At 38.7% G+C, this 22,694-nt stretch overlaps 1 protein-coding gene across 1 annotated transcript; it reads right to left on the bottom strand.

Annotated features, from left to right (window-relative positions):
• Positions 1-2,223: 2,223 nt before the first annotated feature.
• On the bottom strand, positions 2,224-20,935 carry SULT6B1 (sulfotransferase family 6B member 1). Its single transcript, XM_014781104.2, has 7 exons — positions 20,737-20,935; positions 19,646-19,758; positions 15,561-15,650; positions 11,675-11,801; positions 7,615-7,709; positions 4,226-4,382; positions 2,224-2,354 (listed from the first exon to the last, which is right to left on the bottom strand). Exons 1-7 carry the CDS (start codon positions 20,933-20,935, stop codon positions 2,224-2,226), a joined length of 912 nt encoding a protein of 303 aa, XP_014636590.2.
• Between the last annotated feature and the right edge of the window lie 1,759 nt (positions 20,936-22,694).

Raw genomic sequence — 22,694 nt, 5'->3', positions numbered from 1 at the left:
TTTCTGGTTGGAAAACCGAACTGTTTGGAAACTGGTTAAAGCTGTGGAGCTTTATTCCATGTGTGCACTTATCTGCACTCAAAGATTCAAAGGATTCCCTCTGCATATCTGTGAGCTTCTCTCTCTGTGAAGCTCCATTTTCTCCAGTACTCTGCTCTGAAAATCCTACCATCTTCAGCCTGCTGACCTCCAGTCTCAAACTCCAACTCAGTGAGGCTTTTGTACTGTGTTTGGGTCCCCTTTCCCTGTGCTGCAGCTTGGAAATTGCCTACAGGTAACAAGGGGCAGTTACAGGGCACACCTGAATTGTTTACATCCTCTCAAGAATCCCAGTGTTCTCTTGCCTGTTGTCCAATGTCAGAAAACAATTATTTCATTTATTTCATCTAGTTTTCTAGTTGTTACATTGGAAGGGAGATTCCCATAATAGCTAATCCTTCATGGCCGGATGTGGAAGTCTCTCACTTTTATTTTAATCTATATTTTCCTAATTACCACATTTTCCTCATTACATATTTATTTGCTATTTGGGTTTCCTCTTCTGTAAATTGCCTGTCTATATCCTTTACACTTCTGTTCTATTGGGTTATATTTTCTTTCACCTAGTGATTTTAATTGTTCTTTATATACTCTAGATATTAGCCTTTTATTTACTAAGTATCTTCTCCAAGTCTCTGACATGCCATTTCACTTTTTTTGGTTTCACTTTCGTAATGAAAGTGTTGTATAAAGATTTTAAATTTTAATGTAGCAAAAATATAAACTGTTTCATTTTTGTGCCTTTTTCTTTCTTGTTTAATAAATCCTACTCTGTGATATAAAAACATTATCTTGTATTTGCTCCTAAAAATTCAAAGCTTTTAAATCATTTTTGACATATGGTTTTTTAATTTACAAGGAATTTATTTTTGTGAGTGATGTAAAGTAAGGATCTGATATTACTTCTTCTATATCATAATCAATTGTCTTAGCACCAAATGTTGAAGAGTTTAATTTCTTCCTCTGTCATATTTGAACTTTCTTTACATTCATGGGTCAGTTTGGCAGCTCTATTTGGTTTGGTCTATTTGTCTACTCTTGCACCAATAATATGGGCTCGGCCTTAAAACCCAAGCCTCTTTGTTACTCAAATCCTTCACTGGCAGTTCATTGTCATCTCTGATTCTTACTTGGTCTAGTTCTCTGTTCTCTCTTTGGTTTTGATCCCTGATGAGTCCATTTAGTTTATTGGGAGCTGAGCAATGCAACTAAAAGAATTTGGAGCCAGCCTTTCTTGGTGTTATGAGGGAAGAGTTTTTAGTTTATCTAATCTACCGTAGTGGATTAGATACCACTAATACTACTCCCAGAAACAGTAGTTCTATAATCTTTCTCAAAGCAATTTTATTTAACTTTTCTATGAATCATTCTCTTCTTAACTGTACAGAACTTAGTTTTAGAGTGGAACTAGCAGTAGTGCAAATATTAAGGATTATTAAGAGGTTGAGAGCTGTCAGATCCACAGGAGATTTTTTCCAGAATATTCTCTACCTTCTCTTCTAAGTTCCACATGACTACTTGGGGCTCTCTAGTAGAAAAGCCTTTATGCCAGAATAACACAATCTCTAATCTTTAGCTTTGAATTGAAGCTTGTGTAGATAGAAATATAAAGTCCCTTGAGAGTGGGCCTCCATAGGACCTACTGCAGTGACATACACAGAGTTGATGAGCAATGTATTCTTCTTGAATCAAATTAGAATAGAATTTATTCATTTTACTTCAGTGCAGAGTTGGAATTAAACTTCCCCCAGCAGCAAGTTTGAGAGAGCCACCACAAGTGCTTTGATCCATAGCGAGAAAGAGAGGAATTATGATGAGAGGACAAAAAATTGTGCAACATTTGGAGGCCTGTCTCTTCTGTAATCAAACACAGATTTAGATATGTCTCTGATAGTATCTGCAAATACTCTTGTGTGAACCCAGAGCATGAAAGAAGTCAAAACCTCAGGATACGACATTAACAATAGTATTCCTTTGGGACAGGTAAACTGCCCTTTCCTCAAAAAGTGAACAAACTTAAGTTTGTGCTCAAAAACTTCAGATGTCACCATTATTACTAAATTTGTATTACTTATATCTAAATGTTATTTACTTATCATTATTTGATCAAATTATTATTTAATTATTTAAATTCAATTATTATGAAGGAAAATAAAATATGCAGCCCTGCTAAATTGACCAGAATCAAGCCTGGCAATATGATTCATACTTCAGCTTTCCTCCCAGGGAAGTGCCTGCTAAGCACTCTTTGAATTTTTCATCCATTTCCTGGTTCTGAGTTTCATTGAACAAATTTTTCCAATCACCAACTTCACCTACAACACACAAAAAAACAGTAGACCCAGACATCTGTTAGAATATTTCTTCTTGACTTTACCATTTTTTGGTGCAATATTTCACTTTGAAATGTGAAAATAGACACATAAAAAAAAATGGACAGCCTTAAAAACGAATGTAACTTCTCTTTAAAATTAATAATATCCATTGGGGCTTCCTTATCTGTGGTGTGGTAGGTGATATGCTTTCTTTACATCACTGAGGGGGCCCTTGGCCTCAACAATCTCCCATCTTCAACCCCTCTTCCAACACCTGGGACCTAAAATTCCACTTTAGGAATTTAAAGCATTTTTTTTAGATGAGCACATTATTACCCACTAAAATCATTTTGTTTCTCTCTAAAGTCTTTTAAATACTTTAAATACCCCTCAAAAAGTTAACATTTTACAGCAGGTTTTGGTTAAGACCTCAGATACTGAAAATTTTGCAAAAGGTTATTATTTTGCCTGAGATTAGGGTATGTTTTTCTTACTTGCTTGTGAAAAGGAAGTTACTTCTTTCTTTAGAATCTTTTGATGATTTGGGTTGAAGTTTTAAGTTTCTTGTTGCATAGCCATTGAAATGTATGTTTATAAAGAGGGCCTAATTACATGAGGAAATGCTTAGATATATGAAGGGAAGAAAATAAAACACAAAGCTGTTTACAAATGTCATCAACTATATAAAACATCACAGAATAAGACTGAGAGAAATATGCCAAAATGTTAAACCTACCTCTGGTGGGAGAAATGTGGATAATTTTTAATGCATTTTCACATTTTTCTGTGCTTTCTGAATTTTCTACAAGGAACATTTTTGAAATTATTACTTTATTTATTTATTTTAGAATTTTTCTATTCTGAATAGTACTTCATTAACAATGGGTTATATTTTCCTCCTTCTTAAAGCTAATAAAACAAAGCGTAAAAATCAAGGTTAAAGTCAGAAATCACACCAAAGCCGGGCTTTGGTGTGATTCAATGCTCCATTCCCAGTGGATTTTTGAAATGGATCTTCATGTGAAAAAGCATAGTAGAGTCAAGAAGACCTACGTTCAGATCCTGACTCCATCGTTTATTAACTTTGTGACAATGACAAACTAATATCCCTGAGCTGTGGTGCCCACAGTTGTAAAGTTAAGGATTTAATATCCTTTTTGCTATCAAATTTAAACCAGCAAAGGATCGAATGCATAATAGATAACTGGTGAATGATAGCTGTTGCTGTTATATGTGCTGCCTCTAAATCATGTTATACTTTCATTATATAGGTAAGAAAAAATAAACCTGGCAATCCCTAAGCCATATTATAATAATTTCCATAAGAAAGTACAATGCTTTAATGAAATTTAGTAAAATCATCATTGCCAGAGACAGCTAGTTGCCTATCCAATACTCATTTTCTCCTTCTTCCTTATTAACAAAACCCTGATTTTAATTGGGTAGTAATGTGATCACCTAAAACAAAAAATCACATTTCCCGGCCAACGGTGCAGCGAGCTGACCAATGATGGGAGGAGTCACGGAGTGAGGCTTCCCGCGGAGTTCTTTAAAGGGGGCTCACTCAGCTAATACACAGGCTTCTGTCTCTTGCCATTCCCTTTTTATTTTAAGAAAAATAATCCTTTAATTGTAATGTAATGGTGGAGCTCTTGCTGCTCTTTTATCCTCACAAGGTGAAAGCAGGAAGGTAGAAGGCACTGAGGGCTCTAAAAGATACTGTGGAGCCTCCAGTTCCAGCTCTGAACTGCCTGTGTCCAGACTTCTTGTTGAGGGAGAGAAAAATAAAACCCTATCTTATTTAAGATAGTTACTTGGGTTGCCCGTTACGTGCAAATTGATGGACGTCCCCCGAACCAATGCAACCTTACCTTTGCGGAACAGAAACGGGCCGACTGCGCCGTGTGTTTCCTGGGACTTTGCTCGCATTGCCTGGAAGGTACTTCGGGCCGAGATAGTTTGAATCTGCTCCCCAGTTAGACAGAATCCAAAGAACTCAGTAATTTGTTTTATTCCAGCGGCCAGATTCTGAAAACAAAATTTTAAAGGATAAACTTCTTTCTATGGGAATTGTGTCCCAAGCAAAGACAGGCTGCTTAGACAGAATGGATTTATTAAGCCTAACTCTCTAATTCATCTATTTATCCCTCTCTTTGGGCCTACTTTGATACTTCTGTGTAAATATTTGAGATATTCCTATAAGATATTCTGTATTGATTTTACTTTGCAGTTTCAATTTATGATTCTTGCCGTGCTATTCAGGTTATAATTAATGACAGTAAACATTAATTAGTAGGTTGGAATTTTATCTAAGATGATATTCATTTTATTAAAAAGCACCAGTCTGGGGGGCCGGCCTGGTGGCGCAAGCTGTTAAGTGCACGTGCTCTGCTGCCGCAGCCCGGGGTTCACTGGTTCTGATCCCGGGCACCCACCGACGCACCGCTTGTCCAGCCATGCTGTGGCTGCGTCCCATATAAAGTGGAGGAAGATGGGCATGGGACTAGCCCAGGGCCAGTCTTCCTCAGCAAAAAAGAGGAGGATTGGCAGATGTTAGCTCAGGGCCAATCTTCCTCATAAAAAAAAAAAAACCACCAGTCTAGACCCCTGAGGAAATTAATGTATTTGTACATGCGTATTTGAAGAAAATTCTCTTTTCTTCTGAATCCTATTTATAGCTAATAGTTTAATTCCATCAAGAAAGTCTAATCTTTAGAATCATAAAAACTAGAAGGAATCTTGAAATTTATCTTGTCTAAATACCCTTGTAAATCATGAACCCACTCATCAGTACCCCTGACCAATGCAGATTCATAAATCTTCCAGAACAGTTTCTTAAACTGTATTCTACAAAACACGAATATACTTCAAGGTGGTTATAGATGTTTCATGGGGGGAAAAAAGGGAGGGTGAAGGGTTGATGTCAAATAAGTTTGGAATTCTTTGTGTTAAATAAAGGTAAGCTTTTTTTTACCTATAGATCTCTCAGTCTTTAATATGTCAAAGTACAATTTGAATCTCCCAAAGGAGCAGGCTATATAAGCAGCAGTCCCCAAATCCATTTGAACAGGCCACCTCCTTCCAATCCCCAAGAAAGAATTAACATAGGGGCAACACTGGCATTCCATGGGGCACAAGTTTTAGCAACATTATACTAGACTAGAAGGAGAAAAGACTAAATTAATCTGTTCTTTCATGTTGTATGAACACATCCTATAAACAGAAGGGATGGATTTAATTACACTTTCCTTTGGTAAGAATGTAAGAGGAGGCTCATGTTAAAAACTCCATTAAGTTAGAGAGCATTTGACACACTCTCTTTCTTTAACATACTTTCTTCACTGGGGTTCCAGGACTCTGGTTTCCCTCCTACCTCATTAGCCACTCCTTAGTCTCCTTTGCCCATTCCTCCTCTTTTTCTCAAGCTCTTTATATTGGAGGGCTCAAGGGCTCAGTTCTTGGTATTCTTGTCTTCTTTATCCATATACTTAAATACAAAAGTATGTAATCTCTTGGCTTTAAATGCCATCTGTGTGGCACATTTATATCTATAGACCAGAACTCTCTCTGCATTCAAGACTTTTATACCCAACTGTCTACTTGACCTCTCCATTTGGATGACTAATAAACATCTCAAACTTGGCATGTCCAAGACCAAACCCTTGATCTCCCCACAATCTTGCTTCACCTGCTGCCATCTCCTAGCCATCCATCAAAAGATGACAACTCAGTCCTCCTAGTTGCTCAGGCCAATAATATTGGAGGATTATTTGACTTCTCTTTCTCTCACTACTCTTTCCCGTATGCAATCCAGCAGCAAATGCTATTCGCTCTTCCTTCAACATATATCCAGAATTCAACCACTTCTCATCACCTCCACTGCTTCCTCTGGTCTGAGCCACCATCTTCCCTTGCCTGGACAGCTGCAGTACCCTCCCCACAGGTTTCCCTGCACTATCTTTGTTCCTCTCCAGTTCGTTCTCACATACCAGCCAGAATGATCCCGTTAAAAACACATCAACTCTTATCACTCTTCTGCTTGAATCCTACAGTGGCTTCCCATTTCACTCAGAGTGAAAGCCAAAGTAAATTTCAATGGCTTGCCATGCCATTCCTTGTACTCCACCCAGCTCACTCCTTTACCTCTGTCTTCATTGGTTATTCTCCCCTGCTTCACCCCTCCTGACCCAGACACATCTGCCTCCTTCCTGTCCCTTAATCATACCAGGAACTCCTACCTTTGCTCCAGTTGGCTCCCTCGGCCTGAAAAGCTCTTACCCCACTTACCACTTGGTTCACTCCCTCACTGCCTTCAGGTCTTTGCTCAAATCACATCCTCTCCGTGAGGCTTCCCATGACCATCCTATTTTCTGCAGAGATTTGTCCAACATCCCAACCCCCCACCCTGTGACATTTCCATTTTTCCTTAATCAGCTATGCCATTTCTTTTTTCACATATATTATAAATATTTTATTGTGTTTATTATTTATTATTCTGTCTCCCTGCCTTCTCCAGCTAGAACGTAAGCTTCTCCAGGGCAGGGAACTTTGTCTGGTCTGCCTATTGATGTCTCACAAGGGCCTTGAACGGTGCTGAGCAATCACTCACTAAATGTTTGTGAATCGACAATTAAAAAACCATTGTATGGGGCCGGCCCCATGACTTAGCGGTTAAGTGCGCGCACTCCGCTGCTGGCGGCCCGGGTTCAGATCCCGGGCGCGCACCAACACACCACTTCTCTGGCCATGCTGAGGCCGCGTCCCACATACAGCAACTAGAAGGATGTGCAGCTATGACTTACAACTATCTACTGGGGCTTTGGGGGAAGAAAAATAAATAAAATTAAAAAAAAAAAAAAAAACAGAACAAGGATGTGAGATTTCTGGGAAACTTTAAAAAAAAAAAAACCATTGTATGGAAAAATTAATTCACAACCAAATGCATGTTCAATTAAATCTCAATTAAGACCTACCTATTGTTTTCTCCATTCCTAACTTGAACTATCCATCATAAAGGGAAAATAAAGCAGCCACTATTAGTAATAAGTTGCCAAGCATTATTTTATTTCTGTTAAATAAACAACCTAAGCACTTATGCATTGTTTGTCTTTTTTTTCCCAGCACTATACCACGTATCTGGAATATTCTTTTTTTTAACTGAAAACAATATTTTTTCATGCAACCAGACATTATGAGTAAGTGCTCTATGTTGTAGTTTATAGTAAATCTTGCTATAGAATATCAATAATCATAGTCTTACCTCTTTCAGGTCTTCATATAATACGAACTTAACGTTTTCATCATCAAGATGTTTGTTCCAATTAATTGCAAAATCAAAATAGCTTCCCCAGGAAACTAAAAACACAAGGGAAAAAAAACTTGAGGAATTTTAAGTAACTGAGGTTAAAATGATAGATGGTTAATTTACACTCTAAAAGATAAACTATACATATGTGTATATGCTCCAACAAGATGTGTATAAGTTGTCACAGATCCCTGCTCCAGAAGAACTGGAGTAAGCCAGTCCTACCGTCAGGTTTCTATTCATTTTCTCGTCTTCATACATAATAACACAACTAAGCAAGTTGTACAAGTGGCTTGATAAGAACTGCCAGACACTCATGAATACTTAGGCGAATAAAATAATCCAGAAATAGTGAGTGCTACGTGAAAACTGACAGAGATAATGCCAGAAAGAAGGAAATGTTGAGACAGATGTGATCTAGACCAGCATTGTCCAATAGAAAAGTAATGCACGCCACATCTGTAGTTTTACATTTTCTGGTAGCCATATTAAAAAAAGCAAAAAGAAAAGGTGAAATTAATTTTAATATTTTATTTTATTTAACCTAATAGATCCAAAAATATCATTTCAGCATGTAATCAAGATAAAAATTTATTAACGAACATTACATATTATTTTTACATTCTCAGTCTTCAAAAGCCAATGGGTATTTTACACTCACAGAGAATCTCAATTTGAATGCTAAGTTTTATCAGAAATACTTGATGTGTATTTAGACTTCATAAAACTTATGGTTGAAAAAGTAGATTTCACACACTCAACTTGTACCAAACTTACTTAAAAGTTTCCAGTAAGTGAATTGAGTATCTGTTTTAAACGTAAAGTTAAACTAATTAAAATTAAATAAAATAAGCTCTTGAATTGCACTAGTCACATTTCAAGTGCTCAGTTGCCACATGTGGCTAGTGGCTGCCATGGTGGACAGTGCAGATCTAGACACTGATCCGCTGGGCTGCTTACTAGCTGTGTGACTTTGAGCAACTCCCTAAACTTCCTTGTGCCTTAGTTTCTTCATCTGTAAAATGGGGTTGTTATAAGGTTTAAGTAAATTGACACATGTCAAATGCTTAAAACAGTGCCTGATTAATAGTACCCACTCCATAAATTTTAGCCATTATTATTATATCATTAATAATAATAATAATAATATTCTCATACTTATTATCATTGTCATCATAATCATGAAGCCCTTGCTTTGAGCCAGGCAGTTTCTACATGTTTTATTTGTTGTGGCAAATACTGTAAGTTTCCTACCCAATATCCAATACACTCCCTTTTTTGTTGCTAACCAAATCTCGATTATTTGGGTCTAAGACAATCATGAAAATTCTGTTTCCCACTTTTTCTGCCTCCCTTAGAGCTGTGATTGGTCACATAACATGGTTCTGGCCAGTGAAACACAAGCAGGGGTCTGCAGGAAGGTTTCTAGCACAACTTGCTGTTTTAATGAGCCTTCTTCATGATCTGAAGGTGATGCTTGGAAGGACAGTAGCCAACTTGAGAGTATGTTGCAAAAAGCCTGAGGGACAGGCCCCGGGAATGTCAGAGGTGCTGGCCTGACATCACTGGGCTGCTGAACCAGTTGCCTACCTTCAGACTTCTTGCTAAGTGATAAAAATAAAACCTGATCTGTTTAGGCCGCTCTGGTCAGGTTTTCTGCTCTTCCAAATGTACTATTAATTGACACATAACATTTTATCCTTCAATCTTTAAAGCAATCCAATGTGATAGGTAGAATTTTCATACCCATTTTGTTGATGCAGAAGTAGAAACCCAGAAAGGCTCAGTAACCACTTTAAGCCCCACAGTTAGAAAGTTATGGGTATTGCCATCTTTCAAAGTCAGTCTGATACCAGAGCCAGTTTTGCCAAACAAAACGCTGTACTGCCTTACCTCCTCTAGAGTGGGTATTCTTATCCTCACTTTACAAGTAAGGAAACCAGAGTTCAGAGAGATCAAATGTCTTTCTCAAAATCGCCCAGGCAGTGAGTGATTTGAACCCGGGTTCAGGTTCTAACTCTGCTACTTAATGGCTGTGTGACTTTTTTTTATAATTTTATTTTTTCCCCCAAAGCCCCAGTACATAGTTGTATGTCATAGCTGCACATCCTTCTAGTTGCTGTATGTGGGACGCGGCCTCAGCATGGCTGAAGAAGTGGTGCGTGGGTGCGCTCCCGGGATCTGAACCTGGGCCACCAGCAGTGGAGCGCGTGCACTTAACTGCTAAGCCACGGGGCCGGCCCGGCTGTGTGACTTTTATGTCTCTATTTCCTCTTCATAAAATTGGGATACTAATAGTATTATCCTCATAGCATTCTTATGAGAATTAAAATGAAATAATGTATGCTAGGGATAGCAAGTAGCGCCTGGCATGTAGTAACTGCTCAATGAGTGGTAGCTATTTTATTTTTTTATTTTTTTGTGAGGAAGATCAGCCCTGAGCTAACATCCAGGCCAATCTTCCTCTTTTTGCTGAGGACAATCGGCCCTGAGCTAACATCTGTTGCCAATCCTCCTCTTTTTTTCCCCTTTTTCTCCCCAAAGCCCCAGTAGATAGTTGTATGTCATAGTTGCACATGCTTCTAGTTGCTGTATGTGGGACGCGGCCTCAGCATGGCCGGACAAGCAATGCATCGGTGTGCGCCCGGGATCCGAACCTGGGCCGCCAGTAGCGGAGTGCGTGCACTTAACCACTAAGCCACGGGGCTGGCCCGAATGGTAGCTATTTTATTCTATCTAATATTAATTACTAATATATAAGAAGAAGTGATGAAACCCGATCCAGGCCTTCTCACTCCAAATCTCATGTTTTCCAGTACATTCAGCTGCCTCCATAAGTCGAATTTAACAAGTTTGCAAGGCAGAAACTCCATCTAAGTTATCATGGCCACATCTTATCATTGTCAATCGAATAATTAGGCTAAAAGGATGGATAGGGCAACAAAGATTCCCTAAAATAGATCCCAATGATTACAGGTTTCTCGTCATTGAATGTTCTCTTGTGTTATTAATTGGATGATGTTTCAGACTTGCTTTATCTGCCTCCATTTAGTCTTACTGAGTGGTTACTAGACAAACCAAAGCTTTCTTAATGGTGCTTCATAAGCACCTTCTGTGCACTTTTTTTTTCTCTCTATACCCCAATCCCAATATTTAATCTTTGCTCAGGAGCCAGTATTGTAACCAGTGTCCATGCATGTGGGATGGTATGGCACTGCTGTGCTGATTACCTTTAAAAGTGGTCCTCTTAGAGGGACCTGGCAACAATTCCTCCTCTAGGGTCATCTGGCATTAATTCTTCCTTCTACTACACTGTAAAGACTCAACAGAACCACGAGTAAAAGGAGGCATTTATTAGGCTCTGGCCACTATACCCATGGAAGTAGAGTCACTGCCCCTTACAAGCAGTGGGACCATTGCCAAGTGATTTAACTTTTTTATTAGTTTCCTCATCTGTGCAATGGGGCTGATACTGCCTTACTCATAGTTTGTTATCATCTTAAATGAAATCATGCATATACAACAGCTAGTTTAGAACCTGGAGTATTTGTAGGCCCTCATAAAATTGTAGTTATCAATAACCAGAGGTAAAACATCAACGTGATCTAACAAAGCTTATTTCCTTTCTGGCAAACAAGTATCTTAAATGTGGTTTCTCAGTGTCACGGTTTTATCTTTTTTTGGTTTTTATCATTGTGATGTACAGAGACTTAGGGGAAATTAACTAGAAATGCTTCTCTATATGACTCTGTATAGGCCTCTTGGTCCCATGTCTGTTCTGTGGCCACTCTGTATTCATTGTCAATATATGAATTGTCCAAGTTATTTTTAAAAACAGTAATGTATTGTTTGATGCACAGAACTAGTGATGCTATAAGACTTCATTTAAAAGCCACTTTGTGGTTCCTGGATCTGCCTTAATCTTCTTTCTTTCTTTCCCCTAAAACACATTTGAATTTCATATTTATGTGGTCATCTGTTGAAGTAAGGAGAATTCTTTTACCAACAGCCATACCTTGTCCTTTCATGAAGTGTCTGAAGAATTCATCCCAAGAGCCATAGCTTGGAATATCAGGGACATCATTGTGGAAATGGAAAAAAGATACTGCCGTATCTTTAGGATTTCGAAATATCACCAATATCTAGGGAGAGAAAATCAAGTTAATTTATTTAGGTCTATGTTTTGAACTTTGGAAAAGTGAAAGGGTGAGCAATAGCATTGTGTCCTCTTGTATACTACATAATTTTGTTAATATATAGAGAAAGAATGACGGTAAGAAATTGAGGAACAGAAAGTGGCAGATGGGGAAGACTGGAGAGAGGGGAGAAAAAAAGAAGAAAAAGAAGATTGATGTGGAGCAGAGAACTTTTGCTAATGCATTGAGACAGTAAAAAGGCATATGTAGAAGATGTAAAAAAAGAAAAATGAGCAAGCTCCCTAGAGTAGTCACAAGAGCATGATCTGAAAGGTTAAACCACCAAATAAGATAAAATTGCAAAATAATGTTAAGGAGAAGGAAAACAATGTTTAGAGTTTGGTAGGAGAAGATCAAAGAGTGGCAGGCCGGCTGTCTGGGCCGAGGTGTGGTGGGTGATGTAGAGGAAGCAGAACCTCTGAATTCCCATGTTATGTCTGCCTTCTCTGATCTCGGAATGAAAAGTGTGAAATAAACATTGTAAAGAGAAAACTGTGGAGAGGATGTGGAGAGAAAGGAACTCTCATACACTGCTGGTGGGAGTGCAAACTGGTGCAGCCACTATGGAAAACAGTACGGAGATTCCTCAAAAAATCAAGGATAGAACTACCATATGATCCAGCTATTCCACTGCTGGGTATTTATCCAAAGAACTTGAAAACACCAATGCGTAAAGATACATGCACCCCTGTGTTCAATGCAGCATTATTCACAATAGCCAAGACTTGGAAGCAACCTAAGCGCCCATCAAGGGACGAATGGATAAAGAAGATGTGGTATATATACACAATGGAATACTACTCAGCCATAAGAAACGATGAAATCCAGCCATTTGTGACAACATGGATGGACATTGAGGGTATTATGCAAAGTGAAATAAGTCAGAGGGAGAAGGTCAAATACCGTATGATTTCCTTCATTAAGTGGTAGATAATAACAACAATAAACAAACACACAGAGACAGAGATTGGATTGGTGGTTACCAGAGGGGAAGGGGGAAGGGAGGAGGGCGAAAGGGATAATTCGGCACATGTGTGTGGTGATGGGTTGTAATTAGTATTTGGGTGGTGAACATGATGTAATCTATGCAGAAATAGAAGTATAATGATGTACACCTGAAATTTATACAGTGTTATAAACCAATGTTACTGCAAAAATAAAAAAAATAAAAAATAAAATAAAATAAAATATCCTCACCAGCAAAAAAAAAAAAAAAGAGAAAACTGAGACCCAAGAGAACTAAAAGATTGCAGGGGGCCATCTGGCTGCTCCAGAGCAGTTTAGGCCTATGGCCTGACAATTTCCATTTCAAGAACTAAGGAAATTGGAGAAAACATAATTGAGCACTGTTAGTGACCTCTGAGGAACCTGCGATAACGCACAAGAGGTTCAGAGGACTAGAAACAGGCAGCCATCATTTCACTTTCAGTAAGGAGCAAGGTGTGGATTTGCAGAGTACAGATTTGTGAACTTGACTTCCATCTGGGGAAGTTTCTAGAAATGACTAAATAGATGATTTGGGGCCACATAAAAGAGAAAGCAGTAGCCACCAGGGGGCAACATGAGTCCTCTAAGAACAAGTCACTGCCCACTCACCCCAGGTTTTTCTTGGACATGGTTTCTATATTAGTAGATTTGCTGCTTAGGATTTCTTCTGCAAAAGGTAAGCCAGAAGCAGAGCAATTAGGCATATAAAACTGACTGAGCCCAAATAATCAACGTAAACCTGCCTGGAGATTGTTAATGGCATTTCCACTGTCCTGACGGGGCCATCATCAGCATTTTAATGACTGATTTAGGTAAAGATATAGAAACTATATTTATCAAATTTGTAGATGACATGAAACTGAGAGGGAATCAGGATTTCAAAATACCTTGTCAGTGTGAAGAATAAACTAACGCTGATAGGATAAAATTGAATAGAGATAAATGGCCTGGTCTATGTCTCTTGTTCAGATCTAAAACTCACCTCCGCCCCCAATCCAAATATAGCGGATTCCTGTCACTTGAGGGTGTTATGTTTGGGGCTTTGATTACCGCTCATTAGTCGCCCTGGCTTGTGGTAATTTAGGACTTTACAAAGACATAAATTTGAAGGGTGAGTGTCAGCCGGCTGGAGTGCAGACAGATCCCCAACATCAACCTCTTACCTTGGTTCTGTCACTCTTCTCTTGCCCTTGTAATCTTGTGAAAGTGAAACTCTGTTCAAAAGCCTGAATGTTTCAAATCCTAATGCTTTATACATTACTTTAGCTCTGTTTCTTATGGGATAATTAAGGGGGAAAAAAAGAGTCACCTAGACTTTTGATTATATTTAACTGCATTAAACTGGAGAAATTATATGCTAAAGTGGTGTTTCCGATTCGGGAGATTCTCTCTATAAACACTGTTTAACAGAGCTGTCAAAGCTGGCATAGGGGACAGAGGAGTCCCTTGTAATTGGAGGTGCTCAGTCATAGTCCAGAGAGCCACTTAGTGGAATTCAAACACCTAATGGGATTAGAGTAGACAACCTTTAGGTATTTTCCAATTCTAAGCTACCAGGATTCTTGTACCATGGCCACAAGGCCACTAATTCTAAGCCTCCACTTCGCTAGTGATTTCTTTCCAACTCTTCCTTTCCTCCTCCATTATTTTGCTTCCTACCTCTTTTTTTCTTCCTTTTTTTTTTTTTTTTGTGAGGAAGATCAGCCCTGAGCTAACATTCGTGCTCATCCTCCTCTTTTTGCTGAGGAAGACCGGCTCTGAGCTAACGTCTATTGCCAATCTTCCTCCTTTTTTTTCCCCCAAAGCCCCAGTAGATAGTTGTATGTTATAGTTGCACATCCTTCTAGTTGCTGTACGTGGGACGTGGCCTTAGCATGGCCGGAGAAGCAGTGCGTTGGTGCACGCCCGGGATCCGAACCTGTGCCCCCAGTAGCGGAGCGCGCGCACTTAACCACTAAGCCACGGGGCCAGCCCTCCTACCTCTTGTAACTGTAGTTATCTTAACTGTTTTCCTCCTTCGTCTTTTGTTACTATTACTGTATTATCCTCCTATTCTTATTTGTGGCATTCAAGAGTTTAAATCTTTATTTTAATTAATTCTGATCTTTTTCTCCTGAGACAGAGAAAAAAGGCATGAAGAAATAAGGAATGAAGGGGACACCAGGTGAAAACAAAAAGGATTGGGTAAAAACTAATAATTATGAGAATAGATCAATTCTGGTTAATGAAACAAAATTTTTAAACAAGTAAGAGTAGCCAAAGCACCTATAGTTATGTAGGAGTGACATGAAGTTTACTATTACATGTGAAATTCAGAAGTAAAATAGTTTCAGACCTCAGGTAAATAGTGCTCACTAGAAAGAAGCAAAGGAACAATTTTTGCTCCTTTTCCTAGTTTGTATTTTTTTTGTCAAACACTCTAAATATCCTACTGGGATTCTGAAATCTATTCACTATAAAACAGATTTTAAAATATCTTCTACTTTATGTATATGTTTTATATCCTGGCTGAAAATGCATTTGATTTGAATGCAACTATAGCAAATGTATCTGAAGAAAGAAACAACAACGAAAGAAATACTAAGTCTCACACTTCATTTATTAAAATTCTACGACGAGTAGCAAGCTCATCATATATATATATATATATAGCCAGAAAGCCAATTATCTATATGTTAAAAACTTCACATTGAAATACCAGTAGGAAGGGACACTCACCTTGGCTTTCTTCTTGAAGATGGACCCAGGTAATTTGTCATAATGGAGATGAGTTGCCAAAATCCTTGGCGATGGAAACTGTTTCATCCTCTTAAAAATATACACAATAAGGTGAAAGCATGTGTGTGTGTCATGAATCACTCCTAAGTTTAGTATCTGAATGGTAATGTCAAGCATTACTATTGCTGTGTCTTCTCCTCTTCCTCCTCCAATTTTTATTTATTCCTATTTTCTTACTTTGTGGGGATGAGGAATGGAGAATCATAAATAAATAAGTAATTAAAATCTGCCTTTTGAACTTCCCTGTTGGATCCTGCGTACCATTTCTTTTTTGTCATTTTTTGAAAACTTTACCTTTTCCCACAATCATACCAAATTCATTTTGTTCGAGACAGCTCATAATCTGCAATTCACTCCTTCACTTAATTTGGATCTCTTCTATATTCAAGGTGTTTAACCCTTTCCATATCTCCTCCAAATCCATTTTTAACATCCAAGTTTTGTGTGTGTGTGTGTTTTGTTTTTTTTTTACTAACAAAACTCCATGCAATCAAATATCCCAACAGAACCTGAAAGTGCACAGGGTCACTTAAATATCTGAGAAATATTTTATGGGAGAAATTCTTGTCAGTGTAAAGACTTGGTGATTGATTCGTTTTTTGTAATCTACTTCTACTGATAATTTAAAAAATAAAGATACTTGTTTAATCTACAGGGTTAAGTGTTTTATGTTAAAATCAGACCTTTAGCATATGTTGTGTGGGGGGCTAAGGCTTCAAGTGTTCATTTCTATGCTTTTAGAGGTCACTCACTGATAAAATGATACTTAGACATTTATAGCCAATTGTTCTGTAAAAACTTAGTGGAGATCCCAACTCAAGCAAAGGGGCAAAAAAATGAGGTTTTAAAAATAAGAAACAATTTAAATCACTGATATGGGTCCAAGTGGTGATTAGTAGTCGTAATACTTGCTTTACATCAAATTGCACTTTTTAGCTTTGGACGTACTTTTACATTCATTCACAGCAATCTTGTTAGGTGCATATTGTAATCCCCATTTTAGAGCTTAATAACAGGTTTTGAGGTTTTAAGTGCTTTGTGCAAAATCGCACAGATGGTAATTTTCAGATTAAGTTATAGAGTGCTGTTTCCACTAAACTGCATGGCCAAAAATCACACAAAGACATGAGAAATGGTAAAGTTCCTAAAAGGATTAGAAAAGCATCCAGGAGGAAAATGGGAGCTAATGGTAACAAAGCTAGATAAACATATAATAATATGTTCATGGAAATGTGGGATGTAGCCAAACTGTAAGCAATGTAAAGACTAGATACATCTTAAGAAAATATGTCTTTTAGAAAAGTTTTCTGTAAAGTGAATAACTGTTATAGGAAGTTCATCTTCTCACCGATTTCCATTTTAAAACAAAAGGCACATTACATAGAAAAGTATCTTTCTGGGCCAGCCCTGTGGCTTAGTGGTTAAGTGTGTGTGCTCCGCTGCTGGTGGCCCGGGTTCTGATCCCAGGCACGCACCGACGCACCGCTTCTCCGGCCACGCTGAGGCCGCGTCCACATACAGCAACTAGAAGGATGTGCAGCTATGACATACAACTATCTACTGGGGCTTTGGGGGAAAAAATAAATAAATAAAATTATTTAAAAAAACAGTATCTTTCTTCCTAGGTATGATGAAATTACAATTAAAATACAAAAAATGGGGGCCAGCCCCATAGCCTAGGGGTTAAGTTTGGTGCCCTCCACTTCTGTAGCCTGGGTTTGGTTCCCAGGCACGGGCTTATACCACTCGTCAGCAGCCATGCTGTGGCAGCGGCTCACATACAAAATAGAGGAAGATTGGCACAGATGTTAGCTCAGGGCTAATCTTTCTCAGCAAAAAAAAAAATGATTTAAAAAATTCCTGAAGAAACAACATAAACATTTCTGACAAATTATAGATATCAAAAGGCTTTAAAACCCAAAATAACTATACTGAGTTAAAACATTTTCCAGAAACCCTGGAGGTAGAATCATATGTGTCACTCACCTTATAGAACATTTTAATGTTAATTTAGATGCTTCTAGAAGATTTCCTTGACTTAAAACATCATCTAGAGCTTTTTACTAAAGCTGGAAATTCCCTAACAGGAAGTACAACTTTCAATTTCATAATTAGAGTTCAGATTTAGAATGCAAAGACCTGAAGACAGAGTGATGCTTTGCTTTTCATTCATACTAAAGTACTTGGTGAAACAGAAAGAAGCCTGGATCGGGAACAGGAATTCCAGGTTTTCTGTGAGGTAAAAGATAGGTTCCAAGAGCACTGGGTACTTAAGCTCAGAGTCAAGTCTTGGCATGTCAAAATCATGATCAGGAATAAAACTTCTTCCCACTGTCAGCAGTATCACAGAAAGTTCCCTACTCATAAATGGTTTGTATTACAAAGTTCTGTTTGAGATCATTTGTTTGGAAATTAAAATAGGCTTTCCTGGGGAAACAATTGTACAAATAATGTAAACATTTATAAGCCAGCATACCAATCCTGTTTCAATCAAAAGAGAAACATGTTTGTCTCAGTGCTACATAATGACACAGGCAAACACAATAATAGTGGTTACATTGGTAGGGTGAGTAATAACAGGTAAGATAACCTGTGACCTATGATGTCATACATTTTTAAAAGAGAAGTTGGAAAGGAAACAAATGTTAGCATCAATTTTAAAGGTGATGCTAAACACTGTCTTTAGAGAAAAAGTTACGCAGTGGGCTGGATAGCAGAAATCAATGGGGCTTTTCATTGGCCCACCCATTTCTTACCTAGGAAAAATCTTCTTAAAACTCCTGTCGACTTGTCCTAGGCCTGTCCTGACCGAGCCTCTGTCTGGTGTGTTTCTGACCCTCCCAGGCCCTGATGTGGCCGCGAGCCCCTCTGGTGCCTGCTGAGGTTGCAGCCACCCAGATCCAGGATTCAGCACTTACCCCCCACCGACCTGTCCCCACCCCCAAGTCCCTGAACACCTCATTTACAATGTATTTTTCTGTTACTTTGGCCCAATCCATGGAAATGGGTTCCCTTCCACCAGGATCCAACTTTTAAGTTTATATTTGTTATCATGCCAAGTGTCTTACTTGCTTTCCAGAAATTGTTTCCTGAGTCCCAATTCAATGACTTGATTCTTAGTAACTGAGTTCTTCTGTCTGCGTGGTGGGAGTCTCGGTGGTGAACACTCCTGACAGTGTTGCCAAGGCTCTGGTTCCCCCTTGAATACAGTCTTCCCTTCCCAAATGCATTTGTGGGATGGAGTGGCGATGGTGCTCCTCTCATCTGTTCTGTCCAAGCACTCAAGTCCTGAGGCAGATCCTTCCTCCCACCCTTTTCTTGCCTTCACAGGGCAGGGAGCAGAACATCCTGTCTCACACCCAAGCCCCGGTCAGTTTTATTGGTAAGGTGAGTAGTAACAGGTAGGGTGACCTGTTGTAACCTTCACACACATCAGTGACTTGCTCTCTCAGCTGCTGCTTGATCCTTTCCCTTCCCTCACACACACCAGAGTCATAATTGAGACAGGGAAATCAAAAGTAATGTCCTATTAGGAAAAGCCGGGGACTGCTGACATAAACTAAGATCGAAGTGATCTAGGCCTTAGAGGAACCCTCCTACAAGAGTCCTGCCCGTGTCTGTGTCTTCACAGGTAAAACTTTTTTTGGTTTTAGTTCATTTCCTCAGGTTTCTCACCTTACTTTCTCTTTTTTTTTTTTTTAAGTTGGCTGGCTATACAGTGTAGAAGTTAAGAAGCTCAAATCAGAAAACTTGGGTTCAAATTTTGGCCCTGCCATTTATTACCCATTGACCTTGAGCAGTTCTCTTAACAGTTTTATCTTTTGTAAAATGGTGCTAAAATTGTTTTGTGATAAAATGAGATAATCTCTGAAAAGTACTGAGATTGTATGGTAAGCATACAATAAATTGCAATTGCAATAATTATTAGTGGTGTACTTTCTGAACTCAAAACTAAAAAATCCCCCAAATGAAAGAAATCTTTCTATGATAATTTGCTATAAGTTTAAAGGCTGTTTTGTACCAACCCGATATTTTTCTGGGTCCCCACATTCAAGAACTGGGAATTCTGGATATTCATACTTTTTTTTAGAATCAGCAAATATTAATTCACTAATGATGTGGAGAATCCAATTGGAACCTACAAGAAAAATTAGAGAATCAAAGCTCATTAAGGAGCCTTGCTATAACAAAGGTATGTTACTTTAGCATATATATTATAAAAATTAAAATCTAAACCATTCCCTGATGTGTACAATTGGTTCTTTTGCATTCAAAATAACCCGGCCTATGGAAAGAAACAGAGTTTTGTGGAAAACAGCATTTACTTACATTAGTATAAAACTCAAGTTATCTTATTTCTCAGATTTCTCCTTTAAGAAGAGACAGTGCTTCTTTTTGAATCTAGAATATGTTCCTTATAGAACAATGTTATGCTATAGAAATGATTGTATATTTTATATTATGTTATTTTACCTTAAATTAATGAATACTTTTTACAGGAGTAATTTTGATTTTATAAAAACCCAGCATCAATTAAGTGAAAGAAAAATATTAAATGGAGTGTTGGCTTTAATAAACACTTAGAGCTGAAATAGTTAAAAAAAATCAAAAGTAGATTGTGTAAAATAGGAGAATTTAGACTCTTATGTCTTATCCTCCACTAATGAACCATTGTATAACTGGTTTGAGAAACTGGAGGATGATGTTTGATCCTGAAAAATAATCTACTATATGGAAACCATCACATAAATTATGGATGTGGCCATGCTTTTGTCTTCAGTCAAAAACGAAGATGAAAATCTCTGCTATGCTCAGTGCTCGATGGCCACTGGACTTGCCTGCATTCGCGTTTCTGTTTGCCATCTCCTTCTCCATCCCTCATCCATCATGTTCTTTTCACACAGACCTCCTCCCTCAGACACTGGGGTTTCTAAATCTAGCAGTTCTAGTTATTGATTTTACAAGCTGTAGTCATAACTATCTTGGCAACCCTCCCCACTGATCTCTGGCAAGCTTCATGAAGAGATGAACTGCCCTCCTCCCACCTTTGCCTTGCACCCTGCCCCACCCACTCACTATGAAAAAGTGCCCTGGTAGAAAATGATTTGTTATTTACCACACTTCGGATAAGATGCTAGCACAATGTCATCGCTTCTGGCTTCAAAGGTGTCCAAGGCTTGGAAAGTTTCTGAGGTGCACATGGTGATCGGGTAAGGAATCCCCTGATAGGTGAAGAACAAGTGAGAGAGTGCAGTTTCTTTTGATTTTTCCAGAGCTCCATCAATGTAGTCAATAAACTTGGACTTATTGGCCATGCTGGCTCCCTGCTAATGAACCTGCTCTGTGGTTGTCCAGGGGCAGCGATAGCTTTTAATGGAGTTTTTAAGGAGGTAGAATAAAGGCCTCCTCTCATTCGCATGAGAAAGAAATTTAATTCTCATCCCCCCTGCCCGCTCTCCCTGCCTTTTGGCATACCCAGCCCTGACAAGAGGCAAACCACAGGTGCAAAACAGGCTGAGGATCAGAGAATATTACCCCAAGGGTTGATTATATTACCATTGTAGGCAACCCTCCCAAGGAAAGTAAGACTAGAATCTCTTAATAGATGAAAATAGATATTAAATATCTAACAGTTATTTAATTGAATCAGGCATACAATTTTCCTATTAGCAAAAAGTAATTCAGAGAATGAAACCTCTCCTTGGTTGATAGCTTTGCACATACATCCTCCATGGTGTGACAAGGATGCAATGGAATTGCAAGGTAATTTAGTGTGATGGAAAAGAGCCCTGGGTTTGGAGGCAGTCCTAGGCACCAGGCTCAGATCTGTCATTTACTGGGTCAGACTTAGAAGTCTGAAGACCTGAGTTTGAATCTTGGCTCTACCACTTACTAGTTCTGTGATTCTGAGCTCATAATACACCTTCAAAAGTCTGTGTAGAATGGGGATAATGAAAGCTACTCTTCCTGCCCCATTTAACATTAGAGTTGTATGCTTCATAAAGGGAGCTGCTTTGTCAAGGGGAACACACAAGGCAATGGCGTCTCCTGTCCTGAGTTCATTCCCTGCCGCTCATGGTCTCTAGAGTCAGATGCTCACTCTCTGTGGCACAGTGTTTCTACAGCAGCCACTCTCTTCTTTTTCCTTTGGATAAATTGGGCTACATTCCTGCCTCCTTTGCAGCTTGCCGTGGCCCTGGGGCTGGTGGGAGGTGAGCAGAAGTAATGTGTGCAACTTCAGGGTTATGTCCTCCACAGAGGAAGTTGATTCTTCTCTAATTCTTTATCCTCTTTCCCACACCTGGAGGACAGACGTGATGCTGGCCAGCCAGACTTGCTAATTCCGAGAAAAACAGCACTCCAAGGAATGGTAGACGAATAGGATAGAGGAAACCGAGCTTCCTCGACCACCTGGTGAAACAGACTCTTCCCCTTCCCCCATGACCCACCCTGCATATAACAAACCTCCTTCTGAACTGTATGTGAAAGGGTACAGTTGTTTATCTTGTTGGAGCTACTGGGTTTTTGCAGTCTGTTACAGTAATTTAGCCTATATCCTGTAGAGTACACTTTCTGGGTCAAACTTGACTCTCCTTGGCCTCTTCTTAAGTCGAGTTTCCATAAACCTATGCTGAGGTTTTCTTCTTTGTCTCCCATTCTCTTCTCCACGTCATTCTCCTTCCTCTTCTTCCATTTTTTCCCTCTAATTCTAGGAATATAGTTTTTTTTAAATTATATTTACCTTTCTCTAAACTAATGCTAACACTTAAGAAGTTAACTCCCAGTTATGCACAGTTACCAAGCTGCTGCAGTCATTCATATATCGATTAAAATAATAACTAACATTATTGATCACTTGTGTGTACCAAACATCCTGCCAAGCTGGGAAGATTACACAGATGATTTAATGAAACTTCACAACAGCCCTATGAAATCAGTGTTACTGTTGTTACTGGGGGGATCAGAATTTGCCACCCCAAAATGTGACTTTTTGGCTTGATTATTATTATTATATTTTTGCTGAGGAAGATTTGCCCTGAGCTAACATTTGTGCCAATCCTCCTCTATTTTTTT

Source organism: Ceratotherium simum, chromosome 11 (genome assembly GCF_057802395.1).
Source record: "Ceratotherium simum simum isolate JZ-2026a chromosome 11, ASM5780239v1, whole genome shotgun sequence".
Lineage (NCBI taxonomy): Eukaryota > Metazoa > Chordata > Mammalia > Perissodactyla > Rhinocerotidae > Ceratotherium > Ceratotherium simum.
This window is presented reverse-complemented; position numbering and strand designations above follow the sequence as displayed.

Bases quoted from the DNA above. Each gene is read 5' to 3' on its own strand.
- SULT6B1 (XM_014781104.2), bottom strand. From the start codon at position 20,935: ATGGCCAATAAGTCCAAGTTTATTGACTACATTGATGGAGCTCTGGAA. The intron at 19,759-20,736 runs GTAAATAACAAA...TTTTTCTTGTAG, and splicing joins AGCATCTTATCCGAAGTGTG to GTTCCAATTGGATTCTCCAC. The intron at 7,710-11,674 runs GTATGGCTGTTG...TTGTGTTTTTAG, and splicing joins ACACTTCATGAAAGGACAAG to TTTCCTGGGGAAGCTATTTT.